The 19,593-nt window shown below is 41.9% G+C and overlaps 1 protein-coding gene across 1 annotated transcript in view; it reads left to right on the forward strand.

Annotated features, from left to right (window-relative positions):
• GADL1 (glutamate decarboxylase like 1) overlaps positions 1-19,593 on the forward strand; it is a 78,268-nt gene that overhangs the window by 35,443 nt on the left and 23,232 nt on the right. The window contains exon 9 of the mRNA XM_077809303.1: positions 706-795. Within this exon, the coding sequence (XP_077665429.1) occupies positions 706-795 (90 nt within the window). The remainder of the gene's footprint in view (positions 1-705; positions 796-19,593) is intronic.

Consider the following 19,593-nt stretch of genomic DNA (forward strand, 5'->3'; position numbering starts at 1 on the left):
TACTGTATGAGTACCAGGCGGTCAAAAAAATTGCCATTACAAGGGTTTTTTAAATGGTTTTCTGAAACCAAATTTTTCTGATTTTTTTTGTGCATTATTATTGAAATAATGCAAAATTATTGAAATTTTGATGAAATTCATGAAATTTCAATTTTTTTACTTGAAATTAAAAATTAAGGAAAAATCAAAATTAAGTTTTAATTTTGAAATTTTGCTAAAATGCTCACCTTCTCTCTGCTTCCCTTCCCTCCTCCTTTTTTCCACTGGAAAAGGAAGGGGTGTGTGTGTGTGTGTGTGTGTGTGTGTGTGTGTGTGTGTGTGTGTGTGTGTGTGTGTGTGTGTGTGTGTGTGTGTGTGTGTGTGTGTGTGTGTGTGTGTGTGTGTGTGTGTGTGTGTGTGTGTGTGTGTGTGTAAAACCTTGAAGACTCCCCTGCCCGTCCGGGATGGGGAAAGCAGGGGTGGGTATAGGCATTGTATAAGAGTAAAGGGGGTGAAAAAATATAAAAGTCAGCATTTGCGGTTTTTTACTATGGCAACTGAACAAAAGCACCTTCAATCTGATGAGGTTTTTTTGATGAAACTTTCTAAAGCTCAAATGTTTTAGCTGAAAAATTTCACAGAAATATAATAGAACTTTTTGACCCGCTCTCGTGAATATGACGTGACATGAGAGAGAAATAAGCAATCATTTTTTCTCTTACTCAGCCAGAGTATGCGAACATTTGCTTTTGGTACATTCCATCAGGCTTAAGAAAAATGGAGGAAGGACCTGAGTTCTGGAAGAAGCTCCATCAGGTGAGTAGTACACACATGGCTTACTGGTTTATTATGATTATCCCTTCTGCCAGGGAAGAAGGAGAACTAGCTCCTGGATGTGCCCACCATTAACCCATCAATAGAATGTTATTTAATCCTTAAATAGATGTTAGTAGGATTTCTAAGTTTATTATGCTCTCTATTTAGACAAGGCTAATTAAGTTTCTTTCTTAATGTAACAAAAGCAGATATTATGCAAGTATTCAGTTTACTATCAAAACTGTTAGACGATGGAGTTGAGAGAAGAGGAACAGTATTGTCTGTATCTCTTGTCTAGACAGAGCATTCATTACCTATTTCATACACTTAACATTGTCCTTGGGACTTGTCTTGCATTATCAATGGATATTGTAAGGGAAGATGTGCTTAAGAATGCATTTCTGATGTTAAGCAACCCATAAAAGGAAGTAGGACTAGAATGGAAAAAAAGTAATGGTGAGCCTTTTGGTAACTTTTGTCACTCTTATGGAAAATTACTAATATTTTGAAAATGTACTAAATTCCTTGATCAGAGTAAATTAACTAAAGAGGAGCCAACAGTTAAGATTAATTAGAAAAGTAATGGAAACTGGGATATCTGTGTATTCTTGACTAAGAAACTCTGCCACAAAGTGAGCCTAGCCAATTGTTGGTGGGTGGCTTGTTCTGCTTTTCCTTTTAACATACATTAAACTAGGCAGTAGAATTTCAAGGTGGAATGAGGATATGTAAATCCTAGACACAGCTAGGAAATCTTTTCTGCAGAGCCCAGCTCTTCTCCCAGTGGTGCTCACAACACAAAAAGACCCCCTTTGAATTAAAGCAGGATACTTCTGTCTTTTGGGATGAGATCTTCTCTCCTCCAAATATATTATTCTTTTAAAAAAAAATAAAAAAAAGGAAGAAAAGAAACAGAAGTATTACCTAACATTTTTACTAGCCCCATAAGCAAAAATGGGTCAGGTACTCAGCTGGTAAAAGTCAGCAGAGCTCCATTGACTGCAACAGAGCTATGCTGTTTTACATCAGCTGAGGATCTGGCCCATGGTCCCTGCGCCAAGAAGCTTATAAAGTACATTAGGTGCTCTATGGCCCCAAGCAGGGTGGGGGGGGAAAAAGAGAGGTTTCCATATTCCGTATCGCAAGACGCCGCTCATGTTGGGTCAGATCATGAGGACCCCTTAACGCAAGATGCTTCCTCTCCCCTCCATACACAACTGTCAATGGCCTATCACTGTAACAGTGTCTGTGCCCTCAGTGAGCAAGACTCTGAAAACGGGGCAGGGAGGAGCATAGAAGAGGGGAGGTGATGGCCCCCCACCTTTCCCTGTGCCCACTTGTGTAGAAGGGCTGGTGCACTAGGGAGGAGGGAAGGGGTAGAGATGGAATAGATTGAGCACCTTAAGGCACACAGAGAATGCCTTCCTGAGTCTCCCCAGTGCTTCCCGTGGAGCAGTGCAGCTCCACGCACCACCTATCAGGGCTGTGGTGTAAATACCGCAACATATCCCATTCTGTTAGCTTTGTTAAGTTAGCTTTTATAAGGTTGGAACGGGACTGTGCATCCCAGTAGAAAGTAGGTTGTAAGAAAGGATTTGAAGGAAAGAAAGGGAGTTTCTGTACAAAGGAAGGGAAGAGTGTTTTCCTTCGCCTTCCCAATAATCCAGGGAGCAGCTCTGTGGTTATTTTATTTCTCCATCCCCAACAATGGGGGGGGGGGAGGCAAATGTGGGACACAAAGTGCAACAAAGACGCTCAATGAGAGAGAGAAGCAGAAAAGAATATAGCTGAAAGATTCGAACACCTGGGGGTTAATGTCTTTAACATCAGTATAATTTAGTTCCATGATTCATTGTTGATTTAAATAATTTACAATAATTAATCTAATAATTAATACTAAACTAATTAGTGAAAAGGTGGAAGAAAAGAGGGTAGTAAGGAGTGCAATCCTTGCCAAGAGGCTTAAGACCTAGATAGCTGAAGATTTAAGAGGCTTGTTGCATCATGTCATCATAATTCAGTGTGGGGATGTATACGATTTCCTTCTTAACTGCTGGCACTTCCTGAATATCTTCATTATTTCACTAAAACGAACATTAAAAAAAATTAATTTACAATATCTTTTCATACCATACTTAAACACAGTAAATTATTTCATTTAGACAAAGATCAGTCATCTACTTTTTTGATGATCTGCAAGTCTGTGAATAATTAAGTGAGGATGTATGTTAGAAATTCCTTGTGCAGGTCACTGATTTATTACACTGCATAATCAGCAATAGAAATCAGAATTATACATGATTTTCTAAGGTTATTTAAGTTTAGTGCTTGTGAAAGATGCTAAGCTAACAGCACTGGGACCATATACTCAGCCTTGCTAAGGGGACTTTGTGCCATTAGAGTGGTGCAAAGTAACCTTAAAGCTTACCTGCACGTTGGCTTTACTCCAGATTTCATGGCCCACGTGGTGCAGGGCATGAGTCAGGACTGGCTGAGGCCATGGCGTGATCTGATTATGATGTCACAGCTGTTGTTGTCCTGCACAACCTGTTATCTCTCTCAAAGCATTTTTCCGTTTAATGCTTACTGTAAATTTGTACAGAATATAAAACTAGAATGCAGGCTCCTAAATGCAAAAATTTGTGTGTGGGTGGGGGAGGGGGAGGAGGGGGAATGGACTTGCTATACCACTAGAAGCAGATATGATACTGTCAACAGTAGATCTTCATCGGAGTATATACTGGGGCATTTTAAAGAGCAGAAGACAATGAAGGTGGAGGGGAAAAATAAGGTTGCCAGACATTAGTAATGTAGTGAAATGGGCTTTATTTGGAGCATTCAGCACTTTACCATAAAAGACTAAAATATTTTCAAGCTTACAGTAGCAGCTAGGGGTCCCATTGAAAACCAGGGCCTCATTGTGCTAGGACCTGTACACATGCACAGTGTGAGAGAGTCATTGCTCTAAAGAGCTTATATCACCTTAAATGCCTCTTGAATTCCTGGCACACAGCACAAACTCCAGAGCAAAAATGGATTCAAACCAAATGCTTTAAAACAAGATTCTGAAAAAGTAAAAGAAGATGATAGGAGGGATTTCTTTCTTGGGCTTATAAAAAAAAATAAGTGGCGTGTCCTGGTAAATGGGAAGCTTTTGTTACAATCAAATAGGAAATTAGTGTGGATCTCTGTATGCTTCTCACTGCAAAATAAAGGAAATTGCTTCTAACCTGGAATTGATGCAGCTCATTGGATAAAGTGACAAGCCTTGAATAGCTTTGTTAGTACCGTACATGCCCCCTGGTGGTTTTTTTGCTGCTCATTCTTTTATGAATGCACTGTAAATAGGTATGATTTTAAAACAAAGGGAGCAAATGGAATATATAGAGCTTATTAAAGACATGATAAAGAAAGAAAACTGAAAACTGTGATGGTCCCTACCATATGGGAAGGGGAGGGAAAGGAAAGTGGAAATTTAAACCCAGCCCCCTCTACACTTCAAATGGTATCATTTCATAACTACAGGTATCCATGTGCATTTTTGTTCATAGAGGGGTCAGGTTCTGCACACCCGCCCCCGCTCTGTTTGCAGGGCCCCAGCAGCACAGAGGAAGGAAACTGGTTCCATCACTGTAGCTGGGGATTACTGCTGCATGAGAGAATCCCCACAAGGCATTGAGATTGCATAGCTGGTTCCTGGTCATGCCACCCCTGCAGCCTCCTGTCCAGGGCCGTGTTGGGGTGGAGAAGGGGTTTGTCAGGGGTGCAGCTGGAGCATGTTGCTCTCCAGATCTCCTCTATTGACCAATGACATTGCCAGCTAGTATATTTTAGAGGAGATTGCAGGCTGGTCCAAACTCTGCTGGGCCTGGGACAAGCATAAAACCAGCACCAAGAAAAGGTAGTAGTAACTTTCTTCTGGTTGATTCCCTATTCTACTGGCCCATTGGAATCTGTGCTCAGAAGAGGATATGGGCCATAATTTTATGTGTTCATGTAGGATGAAATTTATCCCAGTGCAGAGGACCAAAGGAACATACTAGACACCAGGTAAGCCCAGAAAGCCGGATTTAAGTGATGTAATTGACCATGTGGTGGGTCCTTTGCACTGGGGTGAATTTCATCTGTATTGTATTTCTGAACAATATATGTTCACGCATCATATTCCTGTCATGTCTGTACTGCTTCTATACAAAATTATTTTAGTTCTGATACTGGCCTTTTAGTCTGAAAGTTTATTTGGATTTTGCCTTTTTGTGTTTGGATGCTGTCCTTTATAGGATTTTTTGGTCAAGTTTTACAAAAATTAGTTTGATTATATTTCAATGACCAGAAGGCAAAGCATTTTATGAGTGTAAGATACTTTTTCTGCACTCGTATGTAGCTGTGCTATAAAACCTAAACCTTGGTGTGTTATTTCCCCCTTTATCCAGACTAATTCCTTCCCACCCCTACCCACCTTTTGGAGAAAAACATGTTTCTGGTTAGCGGATAGCGAGGTTGGTAAAAGAGCCTATCACATGAGTAGTGTTCTGATACATTTATAGACTGAAAAGTTGTCTATCAATGCAGAAACGTAAGGGGGTTGAAATAGGGTTGCCTTGGCAACTTCCGAGTCTTGTAGTATTAATCAAATATAAATCAAGGGCCCAATTCTGCACACCCAAAATATCCATTGACTGCAATAGGAGTTTTGAGTGGGCAAGAAATGCAAGACCTAGAATAGTCTGGATGACTAGTATTTGCCCTTCATTATTTATCTTAGGACAGCAAAAAATTAATGGCACAGTTCACAGCTGCTACATTAAACAAGAGGGCCAAGTTTTTGCACAGCCAAATGGCTCCTTGGTATCACTGTGAGTTTTGTCTGCATATGGGATGCAGGATTTGGGCTCAGAGTTTCTCTTTTACCCCATCACTCTCTTTACATTACTTTACATTTCCCTTTTCCTCATTAAGAAATTTGACTTTAAAAATGTGTACTTCGGGAGAGTAGGTGTTGCAGTCCTGATTCTGTAAACTCTTGTTTACATGAGTAATTCTTAATCTCAGCAAAGTCTCATGGGCTATAGAATCAGTCTGTGTGAGCCAAAGAGTCCTTATATAAGGACTCATCCAATTCCCATTAAAATAAATGGAGAGATTTGCACTGAAATCCATGGGAGTGGGATTGGCCCGACAGTCATAGCTATGATGGATTGGGAGATGCTCTGTAATAATTTATTAATACTGTTTGTCGGGCTGTTTTCTGCATGACTATAATAGCTTAATGCAACTGGAGAATGTCTTCAAAAACGGGCAGGTAAGGAAAGACTGGCTCAAGATAAGCCATTAAGAATTGAGAATTGTTAAGGGACAATGCCAGGACTACTAGCTTTAAAGAGTATGTCTACACTTGAAGGGTAACATTGCCGGCGGTTACATTGCTGCTCAGACCTACTTCTCTGCAGCCAACTCTTCCCCTGTTCCTGGTACTGAGACTCACCAGACCTTGTATGCATTGCTGCTGTGCTTGTGCTTGTTCTTTTATAAACTCTTGTGGACGCTTCTGCTGCTCAGCCTTCCACGCAAGGAGGGACTGTCGTTCCACCTAGTAGGATGCCAGGAACAATTGCATAGCCTTCTGCATCTCCATTTGTTGCTCCACTAACCATAGTAGTGTCTGCTCCATCACGCAAATGCTGTCTCTTTGCACCGGCTTTCCCTATCTAGTCCTCTGTCACCACAGCTGAGGGAATCACAATCCTGGACAACCCCCCATGTGTAACAGGGGCCAGTCTCCACTCCTGTCCTCTTCCCGTAGAAACCACACAGGTTCCACCGGGTGTGCTCTCAGTGAAACTTTGTCAGTTTCTCTTCACCAGTATCACCACAGTCCCATGCTTATATACAATATTAGCCAAGCTTTAGGCCCTCTCAGCAGGACCTGACGGCAGAGAGGTCTCCCCAGTCTGAGGCCCCTGAATGACTAGACTCAGCTAGCCCTGTTCCTCCCTCTTCTGACCCCCTCCACTTCCTTCCTGTGCCTGCTTTATCAGCCCTGGACTGATGGGTCCACCCAGCCCACCAGCCTGATCAGATAATTACCCCCAATCAGCTTCTCCTGGGGCACTAATTAGCATCTAAGTGACCAGAGTGCAGGCTCCCCTAATCACTCCCTGCACTCTGTCACAGTCTTCGATTGTGGCAAAACCCATCATGGCCAAAATGGTCATGGAAGAGGGACCAGAAAGGAAGGAAAACAATTAGGGAGGATGGAGACAAAGAGGAAATTAAAACACCAAGGTTGGGGAGAATGGCAGAAACAAAGTGAAAGACTGAACCCTCTAGGGCGGAGCTATAGCGTATAACAAGACTGGGACTTTTGTGGTGTGGGGGGGAGGGATAAACCACTGCAGAAGGCATTGCTTCCACTTGGCCTGGGCCTTCTAAATCTTCTATGCAGCCTTAGTAAAACCTCAAAAGGCCCAATTCATTCATACTTCCATTCCAGATGTTGAAAGGACACTTCCACAGCACATGAAATACTGTTTGCAGATTGATATTTTTTTTTTTAAAAAAAAAGCATTGAATTAAAATAAACCCTCTGGGTTTCAAAATATCTCAGTGTGAACAGCTTTTATGGGGGTGTTTCCTGGGAGAAAGAGGGTAAAGAGCCTTTTTTTTTTTTTTTCCCCAAACTGAAGGACCATAGACTCCAAGGATGCTGGGGCTTGGTAGGGCTGGATTCTTCATTTCCCTGCACTTTGTGCCATTCCAAATTGTGTTGCCTGATGGGAAAGGCACCTCAAGCTGTGGACTGGCATTCTCCTTTGGCTGGCTTCTCTCTAAGGGCTTGTCTTCACGTACAGTGCAACAATGGGGCAGATGCATTGATGCAGCTGGGCCTCTGTAGTGAAGGCGCTGCTGCGCCGATGGGAGAGCTTCTCTTGTCAGCGTAGTTAATTCACCTCCTGTTGATATAGCGCTGTCTACGTGGGGGGGTCAGGTCGGTATAACCACATTGCTAAGCGGTGTGGATTTTTCACACCCCTGAGCGATATAGTTATGCCAGGTTAGGTCTGCAGTGTAGGCCTGGCCTAAATAAAAACAAAATAGTCTTTTGCGTCAATTTGAAGTGGGTGCAGCATTTTACCAGGTCTGAACAATAGAATTTTGCCCTCCCTTTACTCACGGGTAGAAGTAAGGAAGAAGAAAATCTGTCTCCACGTCTGTCCCGGATAAGTGAGTTCTCAGACAGTCTTTGTCTCTTCGTATAGGAAATGAGGCCATGGTAGAAAGCCTGTGACACGCTTTTCTGAGCCATGATATCCTCCGTCAGTGTGTTTATGTTGACGAAGAGTTAGAAAGGTAGACTGTCTAAGCATTCTAATAAGGAAATAGTGGTTTTGATTCACCGGCTCAGTTACTCCATTACTTTCAGTAGTTACAGTGGTGTAAAACTGGAGAGCCACAGTGGTAATCAGGCTCGGAGTATTAGGAGTTATTTGAGGAATGGAGAGAAAATAGTCACGAGCAGAATCTGCTGAGAAGAAGAACAAAGAAGAAATTGGCATGTCCTGGATTAACCAGCCCTCTCTACCATGCAAGTTGAATGGTGCAACACCACCCAGCCAGAAAATAGACTGAATTTTTTTAAAAATTGCTAGTGCTGACACTATTTAAAGAGCATAGGAAACTAGTGGAAATTTAGGCTGAATGTGTCTCATTAGCTAATCCTGAGCACACCCTTGAGAGTTAGGTAATTAATGAGGTAGTATTTTACCAATGAGGAAACTGAGGCAAAGAGATTAAGCAGTTCGCTCCATAGATGGAGCGGGGTTAGAACGTGAGTTCCTGACTCCTACCCCTGCATGCATGCATTTACTGATTCATCATAATTGTTTCAAAATAGCTCAATAATAGCAACTCTTGGACATGTTTTGCCATATTCAGCCGCATTGCAGAATCCGTTCGCTATTGCTGTAGAGATTAAATGGAACAAAAATTACATGTTTTGCCACAGATTCCAGGAGGCTTTCAGGAATTGCTCATCACACTTTTCAGATATGATGATTTTTATCAGACTTATCTAGAATAAACATTACTGTTCTTGAAATGACGGTGGTAGAACTAGGTTAGGAGTAATGGTGACTCTCTAGTGGCACTGAGTTAAACCTCAATTTTTAGAAAAAGATGTTGGATTATTACATCTCCTGCATTTGCCAGTTTCTCTCTGATAAGCATAGTCAACGTCTTACTACTTATTTTACTGTCAGCTACTTAAACCTCCGCCTGCCCCCCCCCCCCCAAAAAAAAAAAACAAAAAAAACCTAGGGCTCCCAGGCAGCAGAGGATTTTGTGTCAGCAGTATGATTTTTGCAGAAAGTAATTTTTTTGTCATTCCTGCCCTATTTACCATCAAATATCTTCAATTCTGAGGCTTACGTATTAGCCAGTGCATGGTGATACACTCTGCATAATCGGTCAGCTTCAGTTAGTGTGTCTGGATCCCTGACTCCACCCGGCCCCTTTGAACAAACAGCATAATTTTTGCTCTGCTTAAATCTGAGTACTTACTTTCTATTCCTTCATTCCCTTTTGAAGTTTTAAAATATCAGTTGGTATTTAATATGATCTTTTATACCTGCTCTAGTGGGTTTTTTCCCCCCAGGAAGATGGATTCCAAGGTTCAACAAGAGGTTAATTTTGTGTTACTTAGTTCTATTTACTTCTGTATGGTGCTATACGCTTCTTTTATAAAGTGTCATTGTGTTCGTGCATCTCTGTGCACCTCTTCATTATGCAGTGTCTTTCTCCATGCTGTACACACATTAATAACCAATGATGGAAGAAAAACGAGTTTGAGTTACATGCTGAACTCCAAACTGCAGTTATTTTGAATGTGTCACAGAAAATGTTTAATGGACTAGGGATCAAAATGAAACCTGATATACATCACAGGAGAACTCAATAATTGAAGCATCCCAAGAATGTCTAAGTAATTGGAATCTTGAGCTCGCTAGAAGCTTTATTCATTGTGCCCAGATTTTACCTGACTAAAGGCCTTTTCTTCTCTTTTAACAAATATAGATCAGATTTTAATGCACAGAATTAATGGCTACAGCTTGCATTGTGCCATCTCCAGCCATGCTCATCCCTGACTGTTCAGAGGAAGGAGACTAGATCCTCTGCCCCCAATATATTGATGATGGAGAAATCCCTTCCTGGTCAGCTGAAGCCCTGAAGCATGAGCTTTTAGGAACATAAGACATAAACCAAAAGTGAGCCCCAGGGGTGCTGAGCCCTGCCCCTAGCATCTCAAGTAACCCCATCATATAATCACACCCATACATTTGTCCAGCTCTCTTAAAACTAATTAAGTTGTTTGCCCTCATAACTACTGTTGGGAGGCTGTTCCAGAACACCCCCTGAAGGTTAGAAACCTTCTAATTTCCAGCCTGAATTTGTTCATGGCCAATTTATACCCATTTGTTCTTGTGCTAATGTTGTCCTTTAGCTTAAGTAGCTCATCACTCTCACTAGTATTTAGTCCGCTCTGATGTATTTACAAAGAGCAATCATATCTCTTCTCAGCCTTATTTTTGCTAGGCTAAATGAGACTTGGTGTTTTTGTCTGCTTTGATAAGAGAGGCTCTCCATTCCCCAATAATCCTAGTAGCTCTTCACTGGACCTGTTTTAGTTTCGAATGTTTTTTTCTTGAACATGGGTGACTTGAATTGTATGCAGTATTCATAAGGCCTTGTCAGTACCTTGCCTTATTATTGTTCTGGATGCTGGGGATCTGAGAAGAGGCACATAGGAAACTGAACATGTCCTTTGCTCAGCACTTCTGCATTGACTCCTCAAGAGGGGGAGCCTGGCGGGGTATCTGGGGCATGAAACTGGGTCTTCAGTTACATGTGTCCAATAGTTATAGTTCTGGGTCTGCTTAGGCAATGTGGCCCCTTTCTCAGTCCAGGAAATCAAAGAGCAGTTACAGAGGGGTTGCAGAGATGCCCAGCTCTCTGCTTGTGGATTGGGGAGTGGATTCCATTCCCCCAACTCTCCTGTAGTCCCCGCACAGAAATTCTGCCTACTGACAAGCATGCATGTCTGGAGGTGGGAGGGGAAAGGGCCTGAACTTCACTGAGTGAGTTTTTTAAAGAGGATAAGTGAAGAATAAATGCTATCTTGAAACAGTTTGAATTAAAGAGAGGATTCATAGACTGAGGAGGTAAATGCGACAATGATGATGATTCTGGGTGAACACCTTTTTTTGGGTCAGTGTAACCCTTATTTTCTGTACTTGAATTATCTGCAAACACACTGTGACTTACTGATTTGTTCACTGTTCACAATTGCTCAACAGATATTTTTTGACAACAAAGCCTGTGGCTTTTCAACTGTTAGATGTGATTATTCCTTCTAAAATTTAACATTCAATATTTCAACTTTGAGGAGCTTAAATGGGACTTAAGTGATGCCTGGACCTTGTGTAGCCTTTCTGCACAGGGTAGATTTCATCCACAGTGAAAAAGCAAACATGGCTGAAGCAAAATTGTAATTAGCAGTCACTTAACTGTTAGTGAATAATTTTCCTCACAAGGATTACAAAGTGTCTGTGTAATATAGATTGCAATGGTCTTTGTTTGCACAGTTTAAAGGCAGTTTCTCTTACTGCCGGTGTATGGTAACAGGAATGTCTTTGGTTATGTAAAATATTTATGAAGCTACTTAAATGTCAGAAGTAATAATTGTTGTAAATCACAATCTTATAAATGAGTAATGAACACTGGGTTGTCTATTGGTATCGGCTTTTTGAACAAACCTTTTCCACAAGAATAGAGGTGGTCTCTGGTTACAAACCTTTTCACCATATTAGTGCAGTCATTAATACTGCGCTGTAGTGTTCATTCCCATTTATACTAGGGATGTAAAATGTTAGCTGCATAAGCAGTAGTCTTACCAGTTAGCTGGCCTTAACTGTTAACCCTGGGCTGGCGGGCTGGCCGGCCCCAGTGGCCCGGATCTGGCTGCCCAGTCCGCCAACCCCAGTGGTCCTACGCTGTCTGCCCGGTCCGCTGACCCCAGCCGCCCTGCACCACCTGGCCGGAGTGCTGGAGCAGTGCCTCCAGAGCAGCGCTCCCTGGCTAGAGCAGGCCCAGCGGCACCAGTCGGATCGGCCCCAGCCGCTTAATCAGTTAACCATTTAAATGAAATATTTTTAATCATTTCAGTGGTTAACTTTTTAAACCGTGTTTACACCCCTAATTTATACCTAACCACTCCACTGCTACCCGGTCAGCTCAGCTGATTGTACCATTCCTGTCCAGGGTAACCGGCACCAGCTGTGTGTGCTGTAAGTGCCTGGTGCATCCTAGCATTCTGCTGGTTTCAGTGTAAAGTTAATGAATGATGACAATGTGCCTGGTGTGGTGGAATGCCAGTGATGAAAGAAGTAATTACACGTTGATGAGCTGGACAATTTATCTTCTCCTGGGTAGAAGCCGTGAGGTTCTTTCACTCGTAAACATGGAAGCCCTCGGGTCATCTGTTTGCCAGAGGACCAGACTGGACTCCCTTTTGGAGCTTCTCCTTAATCATCCAGAAAACAGTGACTGTTTAACCATGTGAATGTTCCCTTTGGTTTTTCCCACCTCTTAGGGGGGATCTGCCATGCTAGCCCAGAAAGTGAGACAAAGTTGGGCCAATTTTGCCCCTAGTAACTCCTTTAGGGAAAGACTCCATTACACCAGGGATGAACTTGGTCCTGGAAATGGAACCTGTTGCTCACGTACAGTACTGCAGAACACTGGCACTAGGTTGCAAGACTCAGCTCTGTTATGGGGAATTTTTGAAAGAGATGGCAAAAATATACCCAAGTTAATCATATAATGGGAACGATGGTTTAACTAGATATTACATAAAGGCTGCCAATATAAAGGTATGGCTAGATTGCTGCTTTAAGCCACTGTGTGGAGAGTATGCCGGGAGACCATGAAGGAGTATAGGGGGTTCTGGAAGCATTCTGCCTGAGCAGCCAAAGAGTGCCTCTGGGAACTATTGTGGAGCAAATACCGGAACAAAGCTCATCTTCCACCTTTATGCAGGGGGTGACATGCATTCTCTGCTGGAGGCTGCAGAAGAGGAATGGGATGCATCCGCTTTGAGGTGTCTAGTGTTGGCAGCAGTTCTAGGCTGCTACAGTGCTTGTGTCTTTACTCTGACAATGAAGAGACACGATGCATGGGAGTGTGTGGGAGGGGGAGGGGAAGGCGGACAGTTTTCGTGCCTTGTCCCTCCTTTGGCAGTCTAGCGGAGGGGAGACAGTCATACAAGCTGTGTGAAAACAGATTGTTAGTAGTTTCAACTCCTTCCACTTGAAAGTTTGAAGACCCCAAGAGATGGAGAATCTCCCACTTCCCTTGATAGTTTGTTCCAGTGGTAAATCAGCATCATTGTTGAAAATTTGTATCTACTTGGAATGTGTGTGGCTTCATTTTGCAGCTGGAAGGTCTTGTTATGCCTTTCTCTGCTAGATTGAACAGCCCTTTATTACCTAATATTTTCTCCCCACGAAGGTACTGATGCACTGTAACGAAGTCACCACTCAATCCTCTTTTTGGTAAGCTAAACTTATAGAGCACTTTAAGTCTCGTTGTGAGGCATTGTCACCAGCTCTTGAATCAATTTTGTGGCTCTTGTCTGCACCCTCTCCAATTTTTCAACATCCTTTTTAAAAATCTGGATACCTGAACTGGACACAGTATTCTAGCATGCCCTCTTCCCTACTTCTACTCTCTTCTCCCCTCTTTATACATCCAAGGATCACATTCACCTTTTTTGCCATAGCATCACGTAGGGACCTCATGTTGAGTTGTTTGTCCATTCTGACCCCTAGATTCTTTTCAAAGTCCCTTCTTACCAGGACACAGTCCTCTATTCTGTAGTACGGCCTGCATGCCTTCTTCTTAGATGTAACCTTTGCATTTGGCTGTATTAAAAAGCAATTTGTTTCAAGGAGCAGAGCTTACCAAGAGATTCAGATCACGCTGTCTGACTGCACTGGCCTCCTCATTATTTGCCACTCCACCAATCTTCGTGTCACCCACAAATTACATCAGCAGAGATTTTATATTTATTTCCAGCTAATTGGTGAAAATGTTGAATAGTGTTGGGCCTGGTACCGAATTCCATGGAACCTCATTAGAAAGACCCTCATTCAATGATGCCTCCCCATTGACCATCACTTTTTGAAATCTTTATTTAGTCAGGTCTTAATCCATTTAGCGGGTAATTTATTGAAATGTAATGCTAATTTTAATCCTGTTTGTTTTTAAGTCAGAATGTCTTGTGGTAGTAAGTCAAAAGCCTTAAGACTATGGGCTAGGTTTACAAAGGTACTGAGGTGTCTAATGCTAAGATTTAGGAGCCTAAGTACTGTTTTTAGGCACAACTAAGATTCACAAAACTCCTGCTTGGCTGATGCCTAAGCCTGGAGGTGCTTAAACTCATGCTGTCCCTACATTTTTGGAATAAAAGTTTGGTAGGTGCTTATATTTTTGCCTTTGCCAGATGAGGAGAAGGGCTTTGAATGGACATCTGCCACCTCTTCAGTGAGTTCCCTAACCACTGGGCTATAGAGTCATTCTAACTCTTTTGCTGGTCCAATTAATATTTCATTATTCAGTTATTTAATTAAAGTGGAACAACTTCAGGAGGCGAGATTTAGGGAGACCCGCATCAGAATATCCCATAGCTTGGTGGTTAGAGCGCTCACCTGAAAGGTGGCTGTTCCCTGTTTAAATCCATTCTCATCAGGCAGAGGGGGGACTTGAATCAGGGGTCTTTCACATCCCCAGAGGTCATAAGGGAGGTCCTCATCCTCCTTTCTGCCCTCCCTCACAACTGTTTTGTGTGGAGGTAGGTGGCTTCTGAGCACACTTACCAGCGCAGGCCCCACTGTGAGTTAGACACAGGAGCGCCCATATTTCCCAGTTAACGAATCGCTGGCAGAGATATGCATGGCCCTGTTGCCTGGTCTTAGTCATCTATCTCTGTGAGAGGGGTGGGGCTTAGCACACCCCTCTGGTTTCCATCTCCCATTGGCTAGCTTAGATGGCTCCTCGCCTAGTGTGCTGCTTTGTGGATCGCATTCTAATGTGCCTGTCTCTCCCCATTCATTGTTTAGAGCCTAGGTGCTCTTCTCAGGCTTTGTAAATCACAGTGGTGTTCCTGTGATTTTTTTTTTCTAGGTGCCTAAAAGTTAGGCACTGCAACACTCAGCATCAGAACACCTAAGGGCCAGATTTTTAAAGGTATTTAGGCATTGGTTAATAAAGTACAACAAACTTGTTATATCATCAGAGAATGAAATCAAGTTGATTTGACAAGACCTATTTTCCATAAAACCATGTTGACTGGTATTAATTAAATAGCTATCATTTAATTCGTAATTGAATCCCATATCAGACTTTCCATTGTTTTGCCTGGGACTGATGTCAGGCTAACTGGCCTGTAGTTGCCTGAATCATCCCACTTGCCCTTTTTAAAATAGTGACACAACATTAGCACTCTTCAGTCTTACAGAATTTCTTCAGTATTCCAAGATCTATTAAACATTAACATCAATTAATGTTTAACAATGGGCCAGAGATCTCCTCGGTCTGCTCTTTTCAGACTCCTGGGTGAAAGTTGTCTGGGCCTGCTAAGTTTAAAATGTTTATCTCTAGTAGATGATGTTCTTTAACGTCCTCCTTAGTTACTAATGGACTGGAAAGTACTTTCTCATCCTCTAACTGCTAGTCAAGTGACTAATTCATCATTTTTGGTGATAGTGAGGTCCCAATAGGTACCTAGGGTTGGGTGCAATACCTTGTGTTCTATACTGTGACTCAGACAAAGGTAGAACAAGGAGCTACACAAAACTTGGCAGCTCTTCCTGGGATGGGTGCATGCTGGAGAGTGTTTGGGGGTGCCAAGTAATGAGTGGTATGGTGGGAGGTGCTGGAGGTATCTGGGGTGGGGGATGACAGTGGGTTGTGGTGATAGATGGCTGGGTTGGCAGCAGTATTAGTATTTCTTTGGGGAAGAGGGATGCAGCAGCAATTGCAGGGCTTTCCTGCAATCTGGCTGGATGTGTGGCATCTCAGCTGGGTTGTGGAAATTCATGTCCTCCGTCAACCCTACAAGCAGGCTTCTGTTTTGTGAATCTGGTTCTTTTTATAAACAACACTAACCTTGAAATTTCTAAACCATACCTTATGGAAAATTCCATATCCCTTGCTTGAGCTTCCCAGTGAAGCATTCTCTCAGTTGTGATTCATTTTTCATGCCAGTTAAAAGCTGGTAAAGGACTTAAACGGCTTTAGTGCTTGGGCATTCAATATGTATTGAAATCTATGCTGAATCTTAACAGCTAGACTTGTTTTCAGAATGCAGCCATTCTGATACATAAACAGTACCACTGTAACTGTACATAGAGCCACACATGCATTTTTAACCCTGCAAAATTCTGCTCAACAAAATATCTGAAGCCATAGCAGGTAGTGAACTAGTAAGACCATTAGGGGGCACCAGAACAATAGGAATAGGTTTGAGCTACTAATTAGCATACACACTGTTAATGTCTGCTGGGTGCAGTCATGCAAAATCTACTGCTAAAAAGAAAAAAAAAATTCTCTTCAGTTTTTATATTAACATAATTTTCACCGATGTGTCCACAGTGTGCTGTTTTCTGAGGAGACAAGCTGCTGTTAGGGAAGATCCTACAGTATGTGTGAATTTTCTCCAACCTTCCAAGGAGCAATTGCTGCTGTCCTTTTTTTATAATATGTAATTTTATACAGAGTATTACTTAAGATTTAGAATAGAAAGTATATATTTACTTTGAATGTAGTTATCACTGAGAGGTTGGTGTTCAATGAAATGTGAAAGCATGTTTGTAAAGATAGACAATCCTATATTCAACGTAGCATGTATATCCACTGAGAACTGAATCCACAAATGTTTGAGAAACTAGTATATACTTTTAACTGAAGACATTTGAACTGTCAGTCATCCAAGGAAGAAACTACTCAGCCTTTGTGAAGACTTAAAAGGATACACGGAGAGGTCCCTTATGACCAATTGCTATGTATGGCTTTCAGCCTGGGTAGATGGTTAGAGCCCTGAAAATCTGTGAATATCTGCTTTATATCCGGCAATATCTTAATCTGCGGACGCGATTGCGGTTGTTTTTAACATTTTTGCAGATTGGATGTGGATCCAATTTTGGTATCCATGCAGGGCTCTCTTAGTGAGGTAGGGGGCTGGTGCAGATGCAAATGCGAATGTGGATAGATATATATAAAAAGGTGGAGTGCAGATCATGGGTCGGATACAAGTTAATTATCACAGATGCGGATCCAAATTTTTGCATCCGCCCAGGGCTCTACAGATGGTCTGTAATTATTCCCTTTGTGGCCATGGGGAACTGACATGACATGGCATCTAATAGGAAGCAGGGAGGTAAGTACTCCCTGACTTGGGGTATCTGTGGATCAGGAGCTCTTTTCTTATATGGAAAGATATCCGTATCCTTCTTTCAGCCATTCTTGGTTCACTGCAGGGCAGAGGCCTTGAGCATTGTTTTGCAACTTCTTGGGATATTCCTTCTCGATTTTTGACCAAAGTTTTGGACTACTATATTGTTGTTCAACATTGGTATCTAGTACCATAATACTGTAGGTGAACTCGGTGCTTTGTACAGGGAATTGGAACAATCAGAAGAAGCTGTGCCCTGAAAGAATATACCCCAGTTTTCATGTTGAGCCCAGTACATCCTGAGACAGGACTTTGAAGAGTTCAGTGCATGCTGTGTGAACCCTCATTCAGAGCCAGCATGATCAAAGGAGCTCTTAGGTAATGATTTTGCCACTGAGTTTCAGTGCTTTGATTGATGTAAGGAGTCCCTGGTAATAGGTTTTCTGAAGGGAGTGGCCACTGGCCAGAACCTAGACCTACTTAGCCAACGCAGTCCAGGGTTAGCCAAGCTTGCCTGACTCATCTACATCACTGCTAAGCCTAAAGCTGCCAGGGACTGTCACAGTGAAATTGCTCAGAGGTCCTTTATCAGGTTTGTTGTGTTACTGACCCACCAACTGTGAGACAGTGTCTCTGATGCACAGATAAGCATTATAGATGATGTGAAGCACAAAAAGGACACACATTTTTGATAGTAAAAACACCCAACAGAATGGATTTTAGAAGTGAAAAATATATCAAATAATATATATTTCCAGTAGAATTTTGAGCAAACATCGTATAATGAGCAATGAATGTAGCAAAGAGATTAGAAAATAAGATCATTGCAGAACATCTGGCTTTCATCAGACAACCGTGGCCATTTGGAAATTCCTGCTCTTTCAAGCTTACTCAGTCTTTTGTTGAGGGTTAATTTAAAACAATATAAAGAATTGTACTGTTGCTTAATTCCAAATCAGGAAGTCACTCCCTACATTCATGCAATTCTTTAATTCACTCACTAGATGGAGATCAAAAGCAATCCAAGTTGTGTTAGTCTCCTCTCCTTCCCTAAATTACCACTGCCACAGCAGAAAATGAAAATACATGATACTATTTTCCTTGACAAGCTTTTAAACTTTTTTTTTCCATCCCAGAATGATTAATCTTTTTTCCAGAATCTTCTTAGAGAGTAAAGAAGAAGCAAGGAGTTTGAAAGGTGCTGTGGAATTGGTACATCATTACGATATTGTTACTGCAATTATCAAGTTATTTGATAAAACCAAGGAAATGCTTCTGCCACTGTCATTACCAGATATCCATGAAATGTCTCATGACTTAAACTGGCATCAGATTAGTGTCTTTGCCACAATCAAGGAATTCAAATATACCAGTTTCCATTTAATTGCAAAAGCCTGAAACCCAGTCTCTGACTACAGAAATCTACTATCATGTGATAAAATATGTAGTACTAGGTAATAAGAGGAAATGTGAAGTTCTGTTCAGAAAGTTTGAGGGTGGATTTTGGTAAGACTCAAATTGAACTGATGAGAAACATTTTATACTGCCAGATCCAAAATTATAAAAACTATCCCTATAATAATTCTCATTCCTGTGTCTTGAGAGCATTGCCAGTTTCTAAGGGAAAGAATGTAAGATGAATTTTAGATTATATAACTGGAAAATGTGTTTTGTAACAGAGAATCAGCCAAAGACTTTCCTTTTGGTAAAAGCTGGAAAATAACTTTCAGGTTTAGAGCTTGTGGAAGGAGTTCTGTGTGATGGCGGGGGGAAGACTAATAAATACTGTCAACCATTGAAAATATCTAGAAAAGGTCAATGAATACTGTGCATGTGTGGTTCCCTTCAGGAAAACGCACAACATTCTGGACTGTAAGATCAAGAGGGCTACCTTATGGCCTCCACTACAGCCCCAATGTGCCTCTTGAGAGGAACAGAGGACCATAAAATTCCGCTAAATGGGAAGCTGGGAATTCCTCTCAGAGTGGCTAAGAGTTGGTGTAAACAGCTCTGTATAACTCTGATGTGCTGGAGATGAGAGTGGGTGTGGCAGTGGCTGAAATGTGGTGGTCTCCTGTCATCCCTCATTTGTGTAACAATCCCTGAGAGGATGTTAGTGTGTGCCATTGAACTGGGACTTTTCTGTGCTATTTTAGCAGGATTATTTCCTGGCCATTTTTATGGCAGTTCTTGGAACAGGTGTGTTGAATCATTTTATGTAACTTTGAGCAGTTCTGAGGCTGCTCTAAATTAGCTTGCATGCTGAGCATAATTCTGGTACAGCTGAGGAT

The sequence above is a fragment of the Eretmochelys imbricata genome, chromosome 2, assembly GCF_965152235.1.
Source record: "Eretmochelys imbricata isolate rEreImb1 chromosome 2, rEreImb1.hap1, whole genome shotgun sequence".
In the NCBI taxonomy this organism is placed as follows: Eukaryota; Metazoa; Chordata; order Testudines; family Cheloniidae; genus Eretmochelys; species Eretmochelys imbricata.